Raw genomic sequence first — 22,879 nt, forward strand, 5'->3', positions numbered from 1 at the left:
TGGTGCCCAAAGGAAAGAGGACAGTTCCTCTTTGGGGCAAGTGTCCACTTCATTCTTGAATTACTGTGGAACAGGTCTGGCATTGACAGCCTGTAGGGCATTTGAAACAAGCCCCAAGGAGATGATTCAGCTCGAAAGTATTCAGTAAGCAGAGTTTTTGTCACTCCCCTCTGTCCCTCTCCTGGACTCTTCTCTCCCCACTCAGCAGCTGCCGAGGGTCCTCCTGCCCCCTCCTCAGCGTTCAGAGCTCTTACTCTGGACTCCCGGGTGCCCCGCGGTGCCTCCCTCCCCCTCCTCCAACCCCCAAAGTTATTCCATCTTCTCGCCAACCATGGTCGAGGCTTCTTTGAAATGGATAATAGACAGGTGTTAAGAAGAAAATCAGTCTGCTAAAGTGACTTGGCATTAAGGGGCAATGACTGGTATGTTTCTCTATTCCAGGAGCTGTCTTTATTTTCATCTAGGAACTGGATATATTTACCTGAATGCATCTCCAGTTTCTAATAATTAATCTGAACCTAACTTAGGATGTTGGAGTCATTAAGTGGGGGTTTATTGAGGATATACACATTTTTTGAACTAGTTGTAAATTTTGGTCATGTCTGTAACTTAAATGAAAGTTTAAGAACATAATTTTACATGATTTTTCTTGAAAAATATGCACAATTCTGTTTCAAAACTTTTCCAGTAAAAGCTAGAATTTGACAATACAGTGGAATCTGTTTAAAATGTTGGTGATAACGGAGCAGGACTTTGATACTGTAGCTATGGGCTACCTGTGTGAAACAGGCTCATTTTACGTCCAGTTCTGTTTTTAGGACTTGGCACATATGAGCTCATGTAGTTCATCACTGGTTTAAAAGTATTCAGCAGAGCTGTCATCATTTGTCTTGTGACATCACTGTAGTCACACATTTACATTGATTTCAAAATTTAGTTTCATTGACTAGCTTATTAACTATTCATTAGAAGTAAGTGATTCTGATTCCCATTTTCCCAGCTTTTTCTTCCTTTTGCCCAAATTGTGAGAAGGTGAATGGGAAAGAGGTGAGTATAAAAATGCCAGTGATTGGTTCCTTTCCTTTTCCTTATGTTATCATTGAAAACTGCTCTGATAGATTAGGACTTGCTGTGATTTCTTGAAATGATAAATAGTTTAAAGAAAGGTTTATGTAAGTAATGAGCTAGGAAGATATTTTATAAACTTTTAAAAGGAGAGGCCCACATCCTCCTGCTAAAACATCGCTGTATTTGACCCTCAGGACAGTCTTGGGCAGAAACATCCTTTAGTCTCATCTGAAAAAGCCCCCTCCTACCTTTTAAAGCCTACATGGAGTGGATGACGCTGATGTCTTTGTGAACCCATGCTCCTTTGTTTGACATTGTAGTATAGAGGTTGTTTAGACCACATCTTTTTTTTTTTTTTTAATAAATTTATTTATTTATTTATTTATTTATTTTTAGCTGTGTTGGGCCTTTGTTGGTGCACGTGGGCTTTCTCTAGTTGTGGCGAGCGGGGGCTACTCTTCGTTATGGTGCACGGGCTTCTCATTGCAGTGGCTTCTCTTGTTGCAGAGCATGGGCTCTAGGTGCACTGGCTTCAGTAGCTGTGGCTCATGGGCTCTAGAGCACAGGCTCAGTAGTTGTGGCGCACGGGCTTAGTTGCTCCGCGGCATGTGGGATCTTCCCGTACCAGGGATGGAACCCATGTACCCTGCATTGGCAGGCGGATTCTTAACCACTGCGCCACCAGGGAGGTCCCTAGACCACATCTTTAATGAAAACTAACTTCAAAAACAGTGGGCAGATACAAAATAATTAATATGAAATAATTAACATGCAGAGTAATTGATTTCTGAGTTTATTTTTCCCTTTCAATTACATTATTTATAAGTGTTCAGCACCAAGGCCTATACAGCTCTGCAGGTGATAAAAGATCCACAGGACAATGGGGAGACACATGCAAAAATAGATTTTTGTCTGTTTTCCTGTGGACTAAAGGGAAGACCTGGAAGGAAAGGTAGACCCAAATCAGACCAAACCAAACCAGAACCAGCCACCAAACCCCAAACAAATTGTTACAGAAAAGAGCTTCTTGATTTAAAATTTCTGAAAATCAGAATTGCCTTTTGTAAAGATTCCTACGACAATGGTGAAACTGTACAGAAGAGAGTATAAGAAGTACCTGGGTGAAACCGTGACTAAAATGCCCCCAAATCATTAAGTGTTTATCAGTAAGAAAGATGCTCTTATTTTATTTAACAACCTGTAGTTCTACCTTGTAGTGAAAGACTAGAGAAGGCCTTGTTGTTTTTTGCTTGTTTTTTAACTGATTGTAGATTGTCAACCTGAAAGCTTAAAAGAGGAATCTTCTTTGTCCGAGAACTAATCAGGTCCAATATGGAGTAGACAGATTATTTGTACTACTTAGGGCCAACACTGAGTTGTTTAAAACTCTTCATTATTTTATTCATTAATACCCTATGATATATAACAAATATCTTTATTTTATGGTTAAAAAACAGTGAAGGAGATAAATTATGTATGACCTTAATGCTGACCTAATATACTGCCTAGGAAAAAGCATGATCACCTGTTTATTACATCAGATAAGGATATTTCCCTTTTATATTTACCTGCACCAATTTAGAATTTATGGTAATTTAGGAAGAGTCTGAGCTGTGGTTTTATTTTTTCACCATTCTTAAAGAAATAGTACTGGAATAAGTTTGTAATAACTGTTCAGATAAGGCACCTAAGCGAATACATTGTTTTGAAGCATTTCTGTGTATTTTTAAAGCATCAATTTACTTATCAATAATTGATATGGTAACATATTAATAGAGTAGGACTTGTAAGGAGCTCTCCCAGGAGAATGTGGTTGCTTATTTTTCCTGAGTGTGTTTGTTTGAAGTCAAAAAATTACATTGAAAAACATTTTCACTTATAGTTTTCCCTGAAGCTGACTGTCCCCTTTCTCTCCACCCAAGGCAGTGAGGCGCTCTCACTTGGGACAAGCCTTCTTTTATTATTTATGTGGCTTTCTAAAGATAGGGGTTGTTTTCCAGAATACTGTGTCCTTCAGATGTAGGACTGCTTTAAGAGAGGCCTGGCAGTCCTTTCTGGCATTTTGCTCCTTGCTGCTGGGTTGGGAGGCATGCATTTTACCAAGGTTCACTGATGGAGTGGCCTCTGTTTGCTTTTCCCCCCCACCGAGGTACCTTTCCTCCATCCTTGCCTACAGATTGGACCTTTGGCGGCTTTATCTGTGCTTCAGGTTTGCTCAAGATAGTTAGAAGGTTTATATTGGTCAGATACTGTGTCCTCATTCTGCGTGGAAGCCTTCAGTGGCTGTCTTTGCTTTGCTCAGGGAAGGTCTGTCCTTGTTCAAGTGGCAGGTCAAGCCCCCTCCACGCCCCGGCCCCCTTCCACCCTCATCCCCTACCTCACGTTTCCTTGGTTCACGGGCGCTTTCCTTCCCTGAAACTCACCCTACAGCTGCACGCACCCTCACCTGGCTCTTTGTTCTGGTTCTTTCTTCCACCTGGAACACTCCCATCTTTGTGGGGGGACTTCCCAGACTCCAGACCCCTCTGTAAATTTCTGTCATCCTAGCCTGTGGGCCTCAAGAGGTGGCATGCTCTTATTATTCAACTTTGTACCCTTAGAAGTCAATTGATACCCTGGCATATGATGGATGCTTACTAAATATTTGGTGACTTGAACTGAACTGCAACTCCACTGTGGCAGTAAGTTTAGATATGGGAAGTGAAATTTTTGTGGAATTTGTCTAGATTGACATCAGCCACTGCAGAGTCAGACTTTTGAAAAAGGTATCCTTGAACATTACATAAGCAGCTATATGATGATCTGATCTTCACAGTTGAATTCGATTTAGCCCACGTAAAATCAAACAATTACAAGTTAACAAAATAAAAATTTTGAGTGGTATTTTGAACAGTTAAGCCATTTAGATGATGCAGACCTGGCATGATCTACTCTGTTCTCTATCAAAATTAAAACGGAAGTATTTAGTATGTCATCACCAGGACCTTGTTTGGAATCTCAGCCCACCCCCCTTCTACTTTTATTTCCCTTCCTTAGGAAACTCTTCTTAAGCAAAAGATGAGCGCCCTCTAGTGGTGAACTGTAGGTGCAATGCTGTACACATGTTTTCAAAAGCACTGCAAAATTCTGGGAGTATTGTATGAAATATAGAAGAGGATGCTTCATCCCTGTTATGTAATTCGAGTTATATAATTTAACCACAGAGTGTCTCAAAGTGCTTTCACATTGCTCATCACTTCCTCGAGCACTGTTTATTCAGACAGTTTTTTGTCCCACAGGGAGAGAATATCCAAAATGGGAAGAAAGAATGTTTTATTAAAAAGTGAAAGCGGAAGGTTGAGACTGTTGGCAGTTTGCAGTCATCTGTGAAGGAAAGTTACCAGGCCAAATGTCTATGACTCAGACTTTGGACAAAATAAAAGACTTTTCTGTGTCAGCTTAACTATTTAATCCCTTCCTTTTTTCACCCCCAGTTGATCACATGATCAGATATTTCTCTACGACCCCAGTTATTTCCACGCAGTTCATCCATTACCACTCCTTCCCCATAATGTTAATTTTTCTCTTTTTTTCCATAATGTTGATATTTAATTTTTAATTAACATTCTCTTCTACCCTATTCTTTTGTGGTGAAGAAAATGAGCCATTACTTATAAAGCACTTAAACAGGGTCAGGTGCCTAGTAATAACTCATCATTTATATATTTTTGTTTATTTTTGTTAATACTGGAGTGATAAAGATGAGAATAATGGTATCTTACATTTATGTAGTGTTTTTCATATACAGTATTTCTCTAGACCCTCAGAATGATCCTCTGAGACAGGAAAAACAAGCAATATTCCATGATAACCAATGACTCAGGATGTTTTCAAGCATTATAGAAGCTATATTAGTCTATTTATGTATTTTTTTCTAAAATTCTTAAGAAATTAAGCCAGAAGTCTTAAGAGTAGCTTTCCATTTTACATATTTTCTCTTTTAAGTTGACACATTGATTTTTTTAAAACAATTTTATTTTCAGATCACAGAATTTTTGTTCTCTGGTTTGAACTTGAGGCCTTCTGTTTTCAAACTTATTTTGCAAGTGAGAAAGTTGAGGTTCAGAGAGTTTGGGCCGTTGGTACTAGTTCATAAGACCTATGGCAGAAACATGGCTAAAATCCTAATTTTTTTCCCCTTTATAACATGTTTTCTCTTTTCCTAACGTGGTTTTACTTGGCATAATCTTCTTCTTCTGTAAACATGCCTAATTTAATTTTTCTTTATTGTTGCATAAATATGATGGTGGAAAAGGACACCTTGCTGTGGAAAGTTTCCCTGATGTAGATGGTTTGGTTCAATCTGGCAAGTTGTGAAATTGCTTTCCTGTGAAATATGTGTTCAGAATCATACCCATCTTTTTTTTTCTTTTATTGAAGTATAGTTGATTATAATGTGTTAATTACTGCTGTGTATCAAAGTGATTTGGTTATACATATAAATAATTCTTTTTTTATATTTTTTCCATTATGATTTATCATAGGATATTGAATATAGTTCCCTGTGCTATACAGTAGGACCTTCTTGTTTATCCATCCTATATATAAAAGCTTACATCTGCTAATCCCAAACTCCCAGTCCATCCCCCCACCAACCCTCTCCCTCTTGGCAACCACTAGTCTGTTCTCTATGTCCGTGATTCTGTTTCTGTTTCATTAGATAGGTTCATTTGTATCCTCTTTTAGATTCCACATATAAGTGATAGCATATGGTGTTTGTTGTTGTCTTTCTGACTTACTTCACTCAGTATGACAATCTCTAGTTGCATCCATGTTGCTACAAATGGCATTATTTTGTTCTTTTTTTATGGCTGAGTAATATTCTATTGTATATATGTACCGCATCTTCTTTATCTGTTCATTTGTCGATGGACGTATAGGTTGTTTCCATGTCTTGGCTATTAATTACACCCCATCTTTAACTGTCCTGAAGTGAGAAAGACAGAGGAAGTGCATGTGGATTGAAGTGTGACTCAGGCAGGCCTCAGTGGGTAAAGGGGACCAGAGCGCATGGCATACTCAGCTCTGTGTGTTGGTTACTGCCCTGCGGGACCCCATCCTGACCGTGCACTTGTATCCTACTGTACCTTCTGAAGATGTCAGACCTGCACTATGGAGTTGTCTGTTTTGAGGGATTCAGCAGCTGGCCAAGGGTCAGGAGCTGCATAATGTTGTTTATATAAATGTGATCTCTCATGTTCCTGCTCAGGCTTTTAGAGTTAGTCTGCTTTCTGGTTACACTGGAGATACATAGAGGAGTACATAGATTTAAATGCAGTGATGTGCATGAAATTCACAAGCTTAGCTCCTCTGCCTTGTTTTTTTAATTGAGGTATAATCGACAGATAACATTGTATTGGGTTCAGGTGTACATCATCATGATTTGATATTTGTATACATTGCAGTATGATCACCACAAAAATCTATAGTTACCATCCATCACCAGACAAAGTTACCTTTCAGGATTTATTCTCTTGGCAGCTTTCAAGTATGTGCTACAATATTATTGACTATAGACACCATGCTGTACATTACATCCCCATGACTTACTTATTTTATAACTGGAAGTTGGTATGTTTTGATCCCCTTTGCCAGTTTCACCCACTCCCCATACCCCTTCCCCTCTGGCAAACACCATTCTGTTCTCTGTATCTATGATTTTTGTTTTGTTTCGTTTGCTCATTTGTTGTTTTTTTAGATTCCACTTATAAGTGAAATTTGTTCTTCTCTGTCTGACTTATTTCACTTAGTCTAATTCCCTCAAGGTCCATGTTGTTGCAAATGGCAAGATTTCATTTTACTGGTTGAGTAATATTCCACTGTTTATATACCACATCTTCTTTATTCATTCATCCATCTATGGACATCCTCTGTCTTGTTTTTAAGTAGGCCCTTAGGCTTATAAATTCAAGCTCATGGCTTGTAATGAGACCACATGAATTCTTACAGTGCTCTAGTATGTGAGTAGAAAATTAAGTATTAGTACTTATTTCATAAAGTTGCTTTTCTGCACGCATGTGTGTCATGTATGTCATAGATTTGTTCCTGAAAAGATCCTTGGAAATTGGTTCATCTCTGAAATGTAATTGAGTACTTCAGGGGATTGTCATTTAATGGTATTTATTGAATGGAAGGTAAATATTGAGTTGGCCAAAAATTTTTTTCTGTAGCATCTTATGGAAGAACCCAAACAAACTTTTTGGCCAACCCAATAGTTAATGGAAGGAATAATCTCTTTGTAACTTATTTGGATATGTATAGATTTTCTAAATAAGGATTGCCTGAAATGTGTTATGATATGCTCTTGTTTTTAGAAAAATGAAGTATTTTTGAGCTTTCTATTACTGTTGTATCTTGTGACACCAAAGAGTCAGCTGATATTCCTTGGGAATTAGGAAATCAAAATAAAAATGTCAGCTTGTGAAAATGGGGACACTTGGTTAAAAGTAATTTGACTGTTTCAGTTTTCCTTGCCACTTTATAGGTACTATTGGCATTAGCAATTACTTAGAGCTGTTGGGCCCGAGTTTAATGCCTATATTTTTTGTAGTAATGATGCATAGATGGATAATTGAATATTAAATTAATGGAATATTAAAAGGTTCTGTGACTTAGGCAGAAAGTCCCAAAATACTGTATGGGAGGTGGTAAATTTGATACAAAACTCTTCAGGGAAGTTTTTTCTTCACTAATCAAACGTATTTTCTGACAATAAAACATACTGCAAAACATGTAGATAGTCAGTTAAGATAATAAAGTTTAGCTGCTTTTTTAGACCCAGAAGACTTACCCATCAAAGGCTTGCTTCTAGTTTCCATTAGGCCCTTTCTTGCTGGTTGCTCTGTAGTCAGAGAGTTTTGACTATACTTTGGATCTCCGTATTATTTTCTGCTGTATATTCACTTGACATTTTGCAAGCGCAAAGGAGTTTGACTCATGTGTATAAACCTCCAGAGTGTACCGCACAGACAGGGAGCATGTAGGGCTGTGCCCGAGTGATGCAAGGGGGATGCTGGTCTCTGCCTCTTTCTGGACCACTTCCTTGACTCCTTTCCTGAGAGCAGCGCAAAGTAACGCAGCCCAGAATCCCCCAAAGGTGAGAACGTGGAAATGAACCAGCCCACTGTGGGACAGCCATTCTCACAGCCTGCTCTGTCCTTGTCTGTCTGGCAGACACCTTACAGTGGGCCAAGCATTCATTCACAGGAAGTGTCCCTGTGTGGCTAACTAGCAGAGTTTGGGGGAAATCTTTGGTGGTTTGAGCTCTAAAATCAGAAACTTAAACGAGGCCTGTTAACTTGCAGCTAGTGTAAATGTGGTTATGAAAACCCTCCACTGAGAGGGATAAATTAGGAGATTGGGATTAAGATATATACACTACTATATATAAAATAGATAATCAACAAGGACCTACTGCATATTACAGGGAACTCTGCTCAATACTCTGTAATAACCTATATGGGAAAAGAATCTGAAAAAGAATAGGTATATGTATATGTATAACTAAATCACTTTGCTGTACACCTGAACTAACCCAACATTGTAAATCAAATTACTTCAATGTAAAGTAAAATATTAAAAAAGAAGGTATCAAAAAAAAAAAAAAAGAAAGAAAGAAAACTCTCCACCACAGGAAGATTTATGCCGTGCAGAAGAATTTTGGACAGAGGTCTTATGACCTCACATATATGAATTTTTAAAAACCTTTTATTTTGAAATTATCATAGACTCACAGGAATTTTCAAAAATAGTATACAGAGTCTCATGTACCCTTTCCCCAGCCTGCATCTGTGGATTTTTAAAGTGTGGAGTGTGTGCCTCTGGCATCCTGGATTTTGTGGCCCAGAGATTAGGAAGACCAACCGGGGGATAAAAACTCACCCCTCTTGCTGAGGTGGCTTTGGTTGCTGTATCAGGAATCATGATTCAGGTCAGGGCATTGCCTGTATTTTGGAAATTGTAACTCCATGTAGTTGTCCAGATTTTTATTTATTCTGTTGTGTTAAAAATTTAACAGTTTCACTTGTATGAATTGTTAATCTGAAATTTACTTTTTTTAGTTTTTATATTTTATATTTTAAGTAGTGAGAGAATACTAATATTTTTAAAAACACTACATGAATGAACACATGTACATGAAGGAATGTTTTCTTCTTGTCCCCTTTCTTGTTTGAGTCTTAAGGATGATCTGGGTTCTAGGACCAAAAATTTTAAATTGCTTTTTTCTGTGTAGGTTCGAAAACATGTGAATGATCTCTATGAAGACTTGAGGGACGGACACAATTTGATCTCTCTTTTAGAGGTTCTTTCAGGAGACACCTTGGTAAGTTTTAAATTTTGTTATTTATTTTGAAGAACATGTAATCCTTTTTGCATATGACTAGTATGTTTTCAGCACAGACTGTTCAGAGGTTTGCAGCATTCGTCTTTTGAGCTGCTGTGAATTCTGCCTGGAAAAAGAGTTCTGGTTAGATTATGAAGCATTTTCAGACTTCAAATGATGTGCATTTGGGAGATGGAAGTACTTTGATGACCTTGCTTATATAATCAATTCTATAATTAAAATACTACTTCTGTTCTTTTTTACCTTTGGGTTTTTTTTTTTTTTTCTTATCAGAAGTCGGATGCATAATATAACCCCCTATAAAAAGACTCACAAATAGCAAGCAAATAAGCATCACTTTCTGACAGATGGTCTAACCCCCTCCACAGGTGTCATCTCCTTTTTTGTGAACATTTCTCCCCCTTCTTGGTTACCTGGTCTCCTTCATTAAGTTCTGTTCATGCTCTTCTTTTCATTTCTGGTCTGTCTTGTGTCTTTGCTGTCCTATCTTCTGTCTGTTATATTCATTAGCCAAGGGAACGAGATTTTTTGAAGACCTTACGATTGGTGAGTGCCACAGAAGCATGCGAATATGAACAGCATGAGGATGTGGAGGATGAGGATAAGGGGGTAGGTGTCGGCCCCCGTAACTCCACTAACCTAGCCTTACATGTGGTGAGCGCTAACACGATAGAGTAACCCACGGGTTTGGGCTCCTTTTTAGAAAACTATAGAAAGGACCAAAACCCACAGGGAGATGGATGTGTGTGTACCAACAACTTGGACAAAGAACATATTTTCTCTTTAAATTTATTTCTGTATTTCTGTGCACTGCATGCTATTTGAACATATGTGCTTAAATTACAGGATGGCATTTGAGCTAAAGAAATTTATATACCTTTTGTATAAGTATGGAAATCTTACAACCAGCCCACTGATTTTAATGCAAATCTATTCCACTTCTGAAATTAATATTTCCAACACAACTGTCTTTTGTTTTATTTGAAGGAATTTACGGACATTTATTTAATATTTAAGATTATGCTTTAAATCATTCCTACTGGCAGTAGGTATTTGAGGGACATTCTTTACCTACTTTATATGTCTCGTTTTATTTGGGGGGGAATATTTAAAATGCTAGAATCCTGACAGAGCTCACAGAGCTGTTTAATCCCGGTGACACTCAACTGACTCAGCCTACCTTTGCAAGACAGATGCGCTTCTTTTGTCATCATGTCCCTAGAGCCCCCTGATTTTATTGGAATTTGTGCTTTTGTGGATCCAGTGGGGAATTCATCACCATCATTTCTCCTGTTATATGGAACTTAATTTCCCATTCTGTGGTCTGCTGTCTGTTTTAATTCTGCTGCCTTTGGCTTCAGCAACCTATTCATGTTTGAGCAGCTCAGCTGTCAGTTTTCTTTTTTCTTTTTTTCCCTTTGGAAGATTTTATGTGGTAAATTTCAGCTCCATTCTTTGTATTTTTGTATTTTTGTTGAACATTTTCTCAGGTCTGTTTCCTTATGTTTTCCTTCTGCTAACTTGTGACGTTTCTTAAGGGAAATGGCATCAAGGAAAAGAGTTAACAGTTTATCAGTTTTCCTGAGACAGCAAATCATCATGTCCATCCCCAAGCAGTGTAAAACTGTTATTGAGTCCAACCGATTTTGTGCAAAATGAAAATAAAATAAAGAGGAAATATATTACATGGCCATAATTGCTTTTCTCTCTTCCTCTATCATGGCTAAGTAAACCTCCACTGTCTTTCTCCTTCTTGGTGATTTTTATACTAACTGCATGCTACTTTACCTCATTTTCATTAACATGCCATACATATATAATTATAAAAACCCTCTTGATTTAAAGTTTATTGAGAAGGCAAAATGGGGAATGGTATTTAATTCTTTTTGTGCACCTGTAGCTAAATAACTGTAGGCTAGAATTATAAGATAGTGAATATGAAAAGTGTATATGTTCCGTGGTATTTTCTCTTTTTCTTTTGCTTAAATATTTGGAATAAAGGATCTGTTTAAAATAAAAAATACTCAGAAAAATCCCAAGTTTAAATTCAATCTCAGATAATGCAAAAAATTAAAAATATCATTAAAAAATTTAATGGATCTACCCAAGCAGTAAATACTGTTTTGACATATTAAGATGAGCGTACAGTATATTTATATAGTGTATTTAGCATACGTGTATTTAGCATGATCAGTGGTATCAGAAAATACAGTGTTTTTTATACCCAGCATTTTTCTGTTCTTAGCCCAGAGAGAAAGGTCGGATGCGTTTTCACAGACTACAGAATGTACAAATTGCACTTGACTATTTGAAAAGACGCCAGGTATGATGTTTTTCAAAGACTGTAATCATATAAACATACGTGACTGAATAAATATGCATAGGACCATGTCAGGGAATGAAAAGGTTAAAGTTGACTGTGAATTATAATCATTAAACTTGTGCTTTCATGAGACAGATGTTTTAAAATGTTTTTAAACATTTGTTCCAAAGAAAAGGAGGTTAATAGTAGGTGTAATAAGCCCAGAGGAATCATAAGTGGCTACATTTCCATCTGAATAGGAGCTACTGATTTTCCTTCTGTTGGAACTGGAATGCTTTTGCCTAGGAATTTAATGACATTTTAGTAGCAACAGAATGTTAAGAATGTCTATGAACAGTTCTTAGTAGCGGGGAGACAATACTTCATTTTTTATTAAAATTACCTTATTTTTATAAAAGATAGTTTACATAATACTTTTTTAAAACTTTGCATATGTATTTTTAATACATAGTTGTGAGGAAACAATAGTTTATTTTTTATAAGTAGATACAACTGGATAATTTAGAAGTAGTTAAAAATAAAACAGTTCTGACAACAATACCGGACTGGCTTGAGGTTTCAGAAGAAACGGTGGAAAAGAATGAACAACGTATTGGATTTGATCTTGATTTGGTAGCATTGTGTATTATAGTGATATAAGGCAAATAACTGGTAATTTTCATTAGTAGAAAAAGGAGGAGACAAAGAAACTCAGGATAATTGAAAGTTACTGAAAACAGTGAGAAATCCGAGGTGGCAACAATTTCGCTTTTTAGTGGAGTAGGAAGAAGAGAAGAGAGGGCAAGGAGGAGCAGGAAACACTATCTGTTATTAGTCCTTCATTTAGTTTATTATGAGCATCAAAGTGCTTTTAGTTATTAAATTCTAGCAAATACCCAGTGCTTATATTTTAAATGTTATTGGTATTTGCCTTACTATTCTTAATTCTAGTGGAAGTTTACAGAAGGATTAATGGTTAATTATGTCTCCTTGTCGAAATATTTTTGGCAGTGATTTGTCCAGGAAGTAAAATGTTAGGTATCATTGTCTTGAATTCATGATAGATATTTAATTCTTTTACCAGGAAGTAAATGTTAAATATCATCCTTACATTTATTTACCTGAATGCATAATTGGACAGTTGATAAGCTTTAAGTCTGATTATTGTATTATTTTTAAAGTTTTGAACAGTCTTCCAAATGTCCAGTGAGTTATATAGTTACTTATCTTGGTAGCAATCTATGGTAGACAAATAGAATAATAACGCTAGTTTTTTTTTTTTAAACACTCTTTATGACCAAAGTGTAAGAAAGTTGTTAAAATTATTTGATGGTTCAGAATAGTTTCCTACTTAATTGTAAAATAACGCTTATTTTCAAAAGACAAAATTATTTCTAATTTAAAAGTCTTAAGTATTTAGGACTTCTCGCTTGAATTTTGTTTTTGTTTTGACAAGTGTACTTTTAATATTTGCTGTAGAAGACAAAACCAAAATAATATTGATTTCTTTCCTTTGTATTTCCTCTATAATTTGCAATCTAAAATGAGTGGGGATGGGGGTAAAACAGTAATTTAAGGATTACTGGTATTTAAATTATTCAGGCTTTTTTTTGTATCTGTAATTTAGAATCACTTTTATGTAGGTAAAAATAACTCATGTGCTGGTTTGAAAAATATTTTGTTTTATCTCTTCTTCACATACAAAACAGGTGAAATTAGTGAACATTAGAAATGACGACATAACAGATGGAAATCCGAAATTGACTTTGGGATTAATATGGACAATAATTTTGCACTTTCAGGTAAGCCTGATTTTCTTAACTGTCATTTCTTTTAGCCTCATTGCTCGTTTTCAAGTGGTTCATATGAAGGGTGAATTACATATTAACATCCAAAGGAGGAAGATAAATTTCAGGCTTTCTTTCTTTCTTTTTAAACTTAATTTTAAATTTTGTATTGGAGTATGGTTGATTTACAATGTTATGTTCGTTTCGGGTGTACAGCAAAGTGATTCAGTTATACATATACATATATCCATTCTTTTTCAGATTCTTTTCTCATATAGATTATTACAGAATTTTGAGTAGAGTTCCCTGTGCTGTACAGTAGGTCCTTGTTGTTTATCTGTTTTATATATAGTAGTGTGAATATGTTAATCCCAACCTCCTAATGTATCCCTCCCCCCACCTTCCCCTTTGGTAACCAAAAGTTTGTTTTCTAAGTCTGTGAGTCTGTTGTTGTTTTTAAATAAGTTCATTTGTATCATTTTTTTTTTAGATTCCACATATAAGTGATATCATATGATGTTTAGGCTTTGTTTCTTAAACAATATATTTGTATTGCTCCTCTCAGTAACATGCTGCTTATGAACTTGGCACCCCATTTCATGTTGTTGAAAGCTTAAAATACTTGTAATCTCAGTGTTCAAAGACAGAGATTCCCTTTTTTTGAATGTAACCACATTTCTTTGTTTATTGGCCAGCATTACCTGATTTAGATACATAAAATTTTATGATTCAATCCTTATTTAGAATGGGTTTCATTGATATTACAGTTTCTCAACTCTGCCAGCTGTTTTCTCCTAGTTTTATAGACACTAGGTGGCAGTATCGTTCTCATAAAGACATCTCTTGAACTAGAACCATCCATATTTCCTGTAGAGCTGCACTTTCTCAAACTAGGTTTAAGGAGAGTAAAGACAAATGTCTTAACTATGAATTATTATCTAATTACCAGTGCCAGTTAAAGGCTGATCTTGATCTTTGGTTTTTATAAAATGATGCATTAAAAAAAAATCATCTTCATTTGATTTAAGGTGAGTCCTAGTTTTGGAACTGGCTTTGGGTTTGTCAATCCCTTGTGTGACCATGTGTGTGCAGCACGCAGAGTCTGGTCTGTAGTGGGCACACAGCGGGTCTTACTGATTGATGGCTGTGTGGGTGGACCTTGCAGGAGGAAGAGAGAACTTGCCAACTTCAGAAAGGAGCTGGGGTTTTGGACCAAATTTTGGGAGGAAGAAGACTTATTTCTAATCTTTAAAAAATTTGACTGGGATACAGGGTTTGCAGGAGAATGGTGGAAAATAATGTAGTCAGGGCTCATTTGGGAACAGGATAAATCTGGCAGGGATGGACAGGTATAGGAAGTAGAGTCTTGTAGGTTCCAGGACCTGGACAGGCAACAGAGTTGCAGCAGTAGGAATTTGGAGGAGGAGACCCAGGTCCCAGGAGACCAGGTAACCAGGTGTCAGCCTGCCAGACGACAGGGCAGCTAATACAGGTGAATGTCCACTCAGCTGAGCTATTGATGGCTGGGAGATCCAGTATCTGGAAGTGGAAGCAGGACCCTCATTACTAGAGGACCTCATCTTTAGGGGACCTGGGGTAGTGAGTACTTACCCAAGGCAGGGATTTGGAGCCAGACCCCAGACCTTGTTACCAGCACAGGTGAAGTCTAGCTAGAACTGGCCAAAAAAGCAGATTTCACATGGTGTTTCTCAGCAGCTTTCTCAGAGATCCAGAACTTATAGGGTTGAAAATGCAAGAGCCCCATATAGGGAGGTTAGAGGCCTGTTGGATGGAACCAATCCCATCGTTACTGACCGCTGGTGATACAGGCTGAGTCTGGATTTTGAAGGTCAGAGTGGGAACCCCTGTGGGGCACACCCAGGCTCTGGAGGGAGGGAGAGCTGAGTGTCATTGTTGGCTCTTTTATCTGTGGCCGTGAAGGCATCGAGCAAGTGACCTAACCATTCTGTGGGCTCCAGTAAAATAAACAGAAATGATCACAGGCCATAGTCAGGGGTATAAGCTGAGAGGCTGAGGTGGTGCCCTCCGAGTGGAGGCCAGTGATAGAGGCCAGGCAGGACTCAGATGGGGAAGAAAAGTTGAATCCAGGGGGTGGTGTTTTGAAGAAAGAAAGGAAGGGACTTGGTGACAGGGCATGGAGGATGAAGGAGGGGGATTAAAGATGGCTCTGAATGGTTAAGCCTGGGAGATAAGAACCAGTAATGGAGGTGAGGGTAAAGGGAAAAGTAATGACTTTCTGTGTGGGTTTGACATTCTGGTGGGATACCCTGGGCTTCTGTCTGCTGAGCAGCTGGAAATGTGTGAGCAGAGCAGAACCGGGGAGTCAGAGGTACAGGTGATAAACCTGGGAGTTTCCAGAATACAAGTGGTCCTTGAATCTGTCAGAGAGAAGGGATCTTCAGAGGATCCAAGGGAAGAGCATGTGTGGAGAAGAGCAGAGGGCAAAGGACAGAAATTTGGGGAAGGCCCATGATTAGGGGTGCAGCAGGAAGATGTTCCATCTGGGGAAACAGAAAAGGAACAGTTGGAGACCTCTGGCTGGCAGCTGGCATCCATCTGGCAAAGCCTATCTCTAATATCAGTGAGCGTCTCCCTTTTTCTCTAACACCTTCCTGATCCTACAACACTCCTCTACATCCCTCTTTTTATTTATATTGAGATAGATTCATCACGGCCCTAGATGATAGCTTTACCAACATTCTCCCAATAGATAGAACAGCATTCTTCATTTCTAATTATAGTAACAAGAAAATGTAGTATTGACGAAACCAAAGGAAGATAATTGCAAGTAGAAAGGAACGGTGAGCAGTGTGAAATGCCACCAGAGAGCCTGAAAAAGTTAAGATTGAGTACGGGTTAGTAGTTTTGTGTAGGAAAAAGACATTGGGGACCTTGGAGAAGGTCCCCCCAAGTTCCTGGGAGCAGAAACCAGAAAGTAACAGACCAAAATGTGAGTAAATGGTTGGAAATTAAAGGCAGTATGGTTAGACCCTAAATTAAAAGAATTGTGAAGCAAAAGATCATTCAAAAAAGAATTGCATATTAAGAAAGCTCTTTGGGGTTCAGGTGTCTTTGGAGGACAGAAGAGGACTAGCCATAGAAGTACCAAAGAAGTTTTGTTTCTTTTTTTTAACATTTATTTTTATTGGAGTATAGTTGATTTACAGTGTTGTGTTAATTTCTGCTATACAGCAGAGTGATTCAGTTATACACATATATACATTCTATTTCATATTCTTTTCCATTGTGGTTTATCCCAAGATATTGAGTATAGTTCCCTGTGCTATACAGTAAGACCTTGTTGTTTATTCATCCTCTATATAATAGTTTGCATCTGCTAATCCCAAACTCCCAAGAGTTTGCTTCTTAATATGATCCTGTGGCATATATTATGAAATCCAGTGTATTTTAGGACCTGAGTTACAAGATATTATGACTGTTAAATTATCACCAGTATTTAAAAGTTAGACCAAGATTTATTTAAAATGAAACATATAAATTTTTTGGTAAAATTAAAATGTTCCTTTTCATTTAAAGAAATACTTTTCTTAGTCCTATGATAATTTAAGATTAGAATGATTTTACTGGTTATGCCAAGACAGAACCTTATTTATTGATTTAAAAATATTTGAGCATTGCAAATTGAATATCTGTTACAGTCGGGCTGTCTGAAGGTAAGCATTATCAATACAGTAATCCTGTATTATTTACCATACGCTAGATCCAGAGATACTACTTGTTACTGACCAGGGTTCTTGGCCTCCTTAATCAATAGAAATTGACTAGAGACCAGACAAGAAATTCAGGCAAGGCTTTATTGGGACCCCTGCTGCAGCAGGGGGAGCGAGAACAAGCAACAGGTTCCCTTGCTTGTTCTTTTTCCCTGAGCGGGGGGACGAGCTTGTTCCTTATACTGGGTGAGGGTAGGGGTGTGTCCAGGAATCGGCTGGAGGGCTGGCTTAGGTGGTATTGAGTGCAGGGAGCACATGCCGTACCCTGCTTTTTGCTCTGGGCTCTTCAAAAGTGGCAGTTGGGTTTTTTGGGCTCTTTGTATCTTTTGTCCAGAATTTGCCCCAACTGCAAATGCACGCAGTTATTTTTAGTCGCATATAGTTTCGTTGTATTTTGTTGCTGGAAGAGAGGTGTGTCCAGGTGCAAGCACTGCAGCACTGCAGCAAAGCCTGTCTCATTCAGATGATGAAGTATATCGTTCTATTGGGAGACTGCTTGTAAAACCGACTATAATCTGGGGTGATGAGTCTATCACAATACAAATAAAAATAGGGATGTAGAGGAGGGTGTGTTGTGGTAGGATTAAGAAGGTCTTAGAGAATAAAGGAAACTATCACTGATAGGCTTTGCAAGATGAATGCCAGTTACCAGGCAGAGACTGAAGTGAGGCCATTTCTGGGGGAGGGAGCAGTGTGCAGTGGCCTGAAAATGGACATTTGCTCTGTTTGGCAGGGCTGGAAGCAATTGAAAATCACTGGTTTCGCCTCTATCGTGTTAGTGCAAATACCAGCCATTATACTTTGAAATTCTCTTGAATAATGTTCCATTGCCAATGAAGACATTGAAAATCAAATTAAAAAGAAACAAACCAACAAACCTGAAGCTTTATTTTTGCCAGCTTGTCTTCTAGGATATTCAGTTTTTTTTTCTGATGGAGATTAATTTCCCCTTGAAATGATTAAGGAAAACCTCACCATGCAGGTCTGTTATTGACAAGTATCAGCCACATTGCTAACTCAACTATTTAATTGAATATTTTTATTTAGAAAAGTGAGTTCCATCTTTTGATCAGTCTAAAGACAACCTAGAGAAAGGCAATTATCAATTTTCTTTCCTTTTTTTAAAATAAATTTATTTATTTTATTTATTTATTTTTGGCTGCATTGGGTCTTCGTTGTTACGTGCAGGCTTTCTCTAGTTGTGGTCTGCGGGGGCTACTCTTCATTGTGGTGTGCAGGCTTCTCATTGTGGTGGATTCTCTTGTTGTGGAGCACGGGCTCCAGGCATGCGGGCTTCAGTAGTTGTGGCTCGTGGGCTCTAGTCAGCTTATGCATAAGACTAGTCATGCGATACTAATTTCCTTTTTACCATATTGATGACTCAGTGTTAGAAATATGCACACTTTAGGTCATTGGGTTCCATGCTGATTTATTATGTATACACCATGGCCCTGGTAAAACTGCGTAACATTTAACTAGGGTACAATTATAAAAGTTACAAGTAAAGTTCAACTGCCTTAATTCATGTGTAAGTACACACAGATGTTTCTTTTGGCTAAGAGTTCCATGCTTTAAATCATAAAATTTGTCAATTTCCTCATATGAAAATCTTAATGATCATAAAAAGAGAAATGGCTTGGAAATTTGTCATATGAAAAATATGACAAACTATTCAAAGAGATTGATTTTAGAAACAATTTGAATAGAGTGTTTTAGGCATTTAGCATGTATTATCTCTCCTTCAGCTGTTGAATCATCCTGTTCTTTTTTTATGGCTGCTGTTTTTGAATAAGAGTCAGTACAGTTTATAGAGGTTTTTGAGCCCTTTTGTGGGGGGCAAGTGCCAACATTAGTTTGTATTTCTTAAGAAAAAAAAATTGTATGGTGGAGAATCTCTGAAACTAAATTTGAAAGGCACTTTGAAACTAAGTTTGACTGGGATTTGCTTTCTGTTTGTGCTCATGTTTGTTGAATCACCAGTCGTTCCAAAGGTTAATTCAGACTTTGGTAGTGTAACTGCATTTCAGAAAACTGAAAGTAAAGCAAGGGTCAGAATTTTTTCATACAATAAAGCTAAGGGTTTGCCTTGAAAGCTCATCAGCGTGTCATTTGACAGTGAGCAGTGATGTTTGTCTAAGAGGATTGGTGGCCAGAAGTAAGCCACGGGGTGTCTAATGAGACCCAGGGACCGGCTGGGCAGGATGCCACGGCATTTCTTGCGGGTGCCTTTCTCATAAGCAAAATGGCCTCATGCTGAAAAGGATGGTCATGAAGTCTGAGGAATTAGACTGCATGGAGATCTGAGTAAGCCCTGGCTTTTGAAATGAGTGACACTGAGCAACTGTGATTTCCTGCAAATCACATGGGGAATGTCTGTGGATGTGTCCGAGCGGAGAAAGAAGAACAATATTTAGATCCTGCCAAAACTCCTCTGAGCCTTGAAAGATATTCTGCTGGAAGAAGAAAATACTTTAGAAGAGAACCGACCAAGAAAACCGTAGGTGACACAGAGTCAGGAGAGCCAAACCGTGAAAATGAAGGGAAGAGGAGCAGCATCCTGCCCTCCAGGGAGCAGGCAGCCCCCTGGTCCAGGGGGCTGGTGCAGGAGGGAGGTGCCAGCCCCAGCCTCACTCTGGAAGCGGGTGTCCAGCCTGAGACGGTGAGCAGGCGGTGTCACCCTGGGAGCCCCTCTCCTCCTCAACACCAGGAAACAGAAGTCAAAGTTAGTGAACTAGAGGAAAGGATTTCAGAAAAAGGCAGCACTCCCTACTGTGCAAAGAGGAAGGACCATTTCGATGATGTCAACCCAAGAGAAATAACATTCCAGGGAAAAACTGATAGTTTTTCTTTCCGAAAGGCAGCCAGCTTCAATTCCATTCACTATGGTACAGAGAGAGTGCTTGGAAAAAGTGGGTTTTGTGAAGACCCATCAAAAAATGACTGCGGTGTTCAAGAAAAGCAAAACATGGAGAGATCTTGCCCTCATGCAACATGTCATTTCCAGTTTGAAAAAAAGAGATGTCCTTCCCTCTGTGATAACGTGTCCTTTCCTTCCAAGGACACAAGTGGAAAGAAGGTAAGTGCAGCACAGAGCCTGAGTTTAACGTGTAAATAAGGACTCCAGGTGCTCACACCTGGCTGAGGTTCTGTAATTTGTCCCTTGTAAACATTCTTTTCATGTTCATTTATGTGAAAGCTGTAGAGTTCTTCGTCCATTTCATTTGTAGCCTTAGGTTTGATTACTATGATTTTATTTTTGGTGGTACATTCTTTAATCCCACCTTTATTTCACACCCTATACATTTTTGTTATTGTTGGAAGACTTAGTGAACCACTGCTCTAAGATAATGCACGTCTTTTGAATTCTGTAGTTCACGTGTCTTGACTTTTCCGATGGAATAGCCTTTGGAAACAAAAGTTAAATCAAAAAGCAGTTATGACAAGACAGATGTAGGGAGGAGACGCTACAATGATCAGTCAGTCCTGACCTGCTGATCTGTAAGTTTGATTGCTGATCCAAAACCCCAATTCTAGTTCTCTGTCCGTTTCCATACACAGGAACACTGACATAATTGCTTTCAATTCCGTGTGTGTATCTGTGTATGCTTGTGTCTGTGTGTGTGTTTTGGGGGTGACAGGCACAGATGAAACTGCCCAAATCTATTCTGTCTCCTTGTTACGTGAGTTACTCCCCGGCCAAGTCTAAAATCAGAACTCACTTGGGCAGCGGGTCATAGGAATCTGAATATGACTCAGACTGCCAGGAAGTTGTGATCTTTATTCCTAACATGGATATTTAGCTTTAGACAAGTTGCTTCTCTGGGGTTTTTACTTGTCTTTAAAATGTAAGTGAATATTGATTTACTTGCCTGAGAAGTGCATCACCCAAGCAACGTCCTATACGTGGTACCACTTGGCAGCTAATGGCTTTTTCATTTAAGCTGTTCCTAACTTTGCCTTTTAGGAAAAAATCTGGACGTAAGTGGTAATATGGAACATGAAACATTCATGGCAAGGTTGTTGTATTGCTGGGCAGAGATCCTTGGCCCAGTGGTCAGATGAGGTTTTAGTAGGGTCTGGGTGTGCAATCATCATTGGCCTTGGCCGCTGGTCCTCCTGAAGCTGGTTCCCCTGTTTGTATCTACCAACACGCCTTGCCAATGTTATGCCGTGCATTCTATTTACATTTTACAGTGGTTACATTTAAAAAGAAAGCATCCGGTTTAGGTCTTGTCTATGTAGGTCTGGCATGAAGGTCAGTGAAAAAGAAAGCCGCTTGGCTGCTGTCTGTTTATGAATGTAACCACTTGCTTTGCTCACATATGTTTTCCATCTGTTTTTTGCATAATTTGGCTTCAAGTAAGCCTCACATGTTTTCATTAGTGGAAACTCATAAAATCTGTTTCCTAGTGGTGCATAAGCCTTTTTTCCCACTTGTATTATACTCATGCCAAGGATTTTACCCCTTCTTTCTACTTTGTGTAGCTAATGATTTTTGAAACTTCAGTGGAAAATACATGTGAAAATAAGTCATAAACCTGTCAGTCAGATTTGTTAAATAATTGTGATATGGAGGTACTTAAAGCCTCATATCTTCTAGGGAAATGCTGAATGAGATAGTCATTTTTTTTCCACTTTAAAAAAATTTTTTATTTTATATTGGAGTATGGTTGATTTACAATGTTGTATTAGTTTCAGGTGTACAGCAAAGTGATTCAGTTATATATTTATATATACCCATTGTTTTTCAGATTCTTTTCCCATTTAAGTTTTTTATAGAATATTGAGTAGAGTTCCCTGTGCTGTACAGTAGGTCCTTGTTGATTATCTATTTTATATATAGTAGTGTGTGTATGTTAATCCCCAACTCCTAATTTATCCATTCCCCCCACTTTCCCCTTTGGTAACCATAAATTTGTTTTCTAAGTTTGTGAGTCTGTTTCTGTTTTATAAATAAGTTCATTTGTATCATTTTTTTTAGATTCCACATGTAAGTGGTATCATGTATTTGTCTTTCTCTCTCTGACTTACTTCAGTTAGTATGATAATCTCTAGGTCCATCCATGTTGCTGCACATGGCATTGTTTCATTCCTTTTAATGGCTGAGTAATATTCCATTGTATATAAGTACTACATCTTCTTTATCCATTCCTCTGTTGATGGGCATTTAGGTTGTTTCCATATCTTGGCTATTGTAAATAGTGCTGCTATGAACATTGGGGTGCATGTATGTTTTTGAATTATGGTTTTCTCCAGATATATGCCCAGCAGTGGGATTGCTGGATCATATGATAGCTGTGTTTTTAGTTTTTTGAGGAACCTCCATTTCTGTTCTCCATAGTGGCTGCACCAACTTATATTCCCACCAACAGTGTAGGAGGGTTCCCTTTTCTCCACACCTCCTCCAGCATTTATTGTTTGTAGACTTTTTGATGAGGGATAGTCTTTATTTTATCTGAGGAGTTTGACATCTTAACTTCCCCGTGGTCCAGATAAAGACTGTTTGGTGGCAGAGTCAGACCAACAGCTCGGCTGCTCCTCGTAAATGCATTCTTCCCGGTACTTTGGAGGTGGACTCTGCCTAATT

General features: G+C 38.2%; 1 protein-coding gene across 1 annotated transcript in view; it reads left to right on the forward strand.

Moving 5' to 3' along the window:
* Positions 1 to 22,879, forward strand: part of LOC103018155 (dystonin) — a 489,012-nt gene that overhangs the window by 238,906 nt on the left and 227,227 nt on the right. Inside the window, 3 exon segments of the mRNA XM_057554087.1 lie at positions 9,341 to 9,430; positions 11,697 to 11,774; positions 13,463 to 13,555. Coding sequence (XP_057410070.1) covers positions 9,341 to 9,430; positions 11,697 to 11,774; positions 13,463 to 13,555 — 261 coding nt within the window.

The sequence above is a fragment of the Balaenoptera acutorostrata genome, chromosome 10 (genome assembly GCF_949987535.1).
Source record: "Balaenoptera acutorostrata chromosome 10, mBalAcu1.1, whole genome shotgun sequence".
NCBI classification, from domain to species: Eukaryota; Metazoa; Chordata; class Mammalia; order Artiodactyla; family Balaenopteridae; genus Balaenoptera; species Balaenoptera acutorostrata.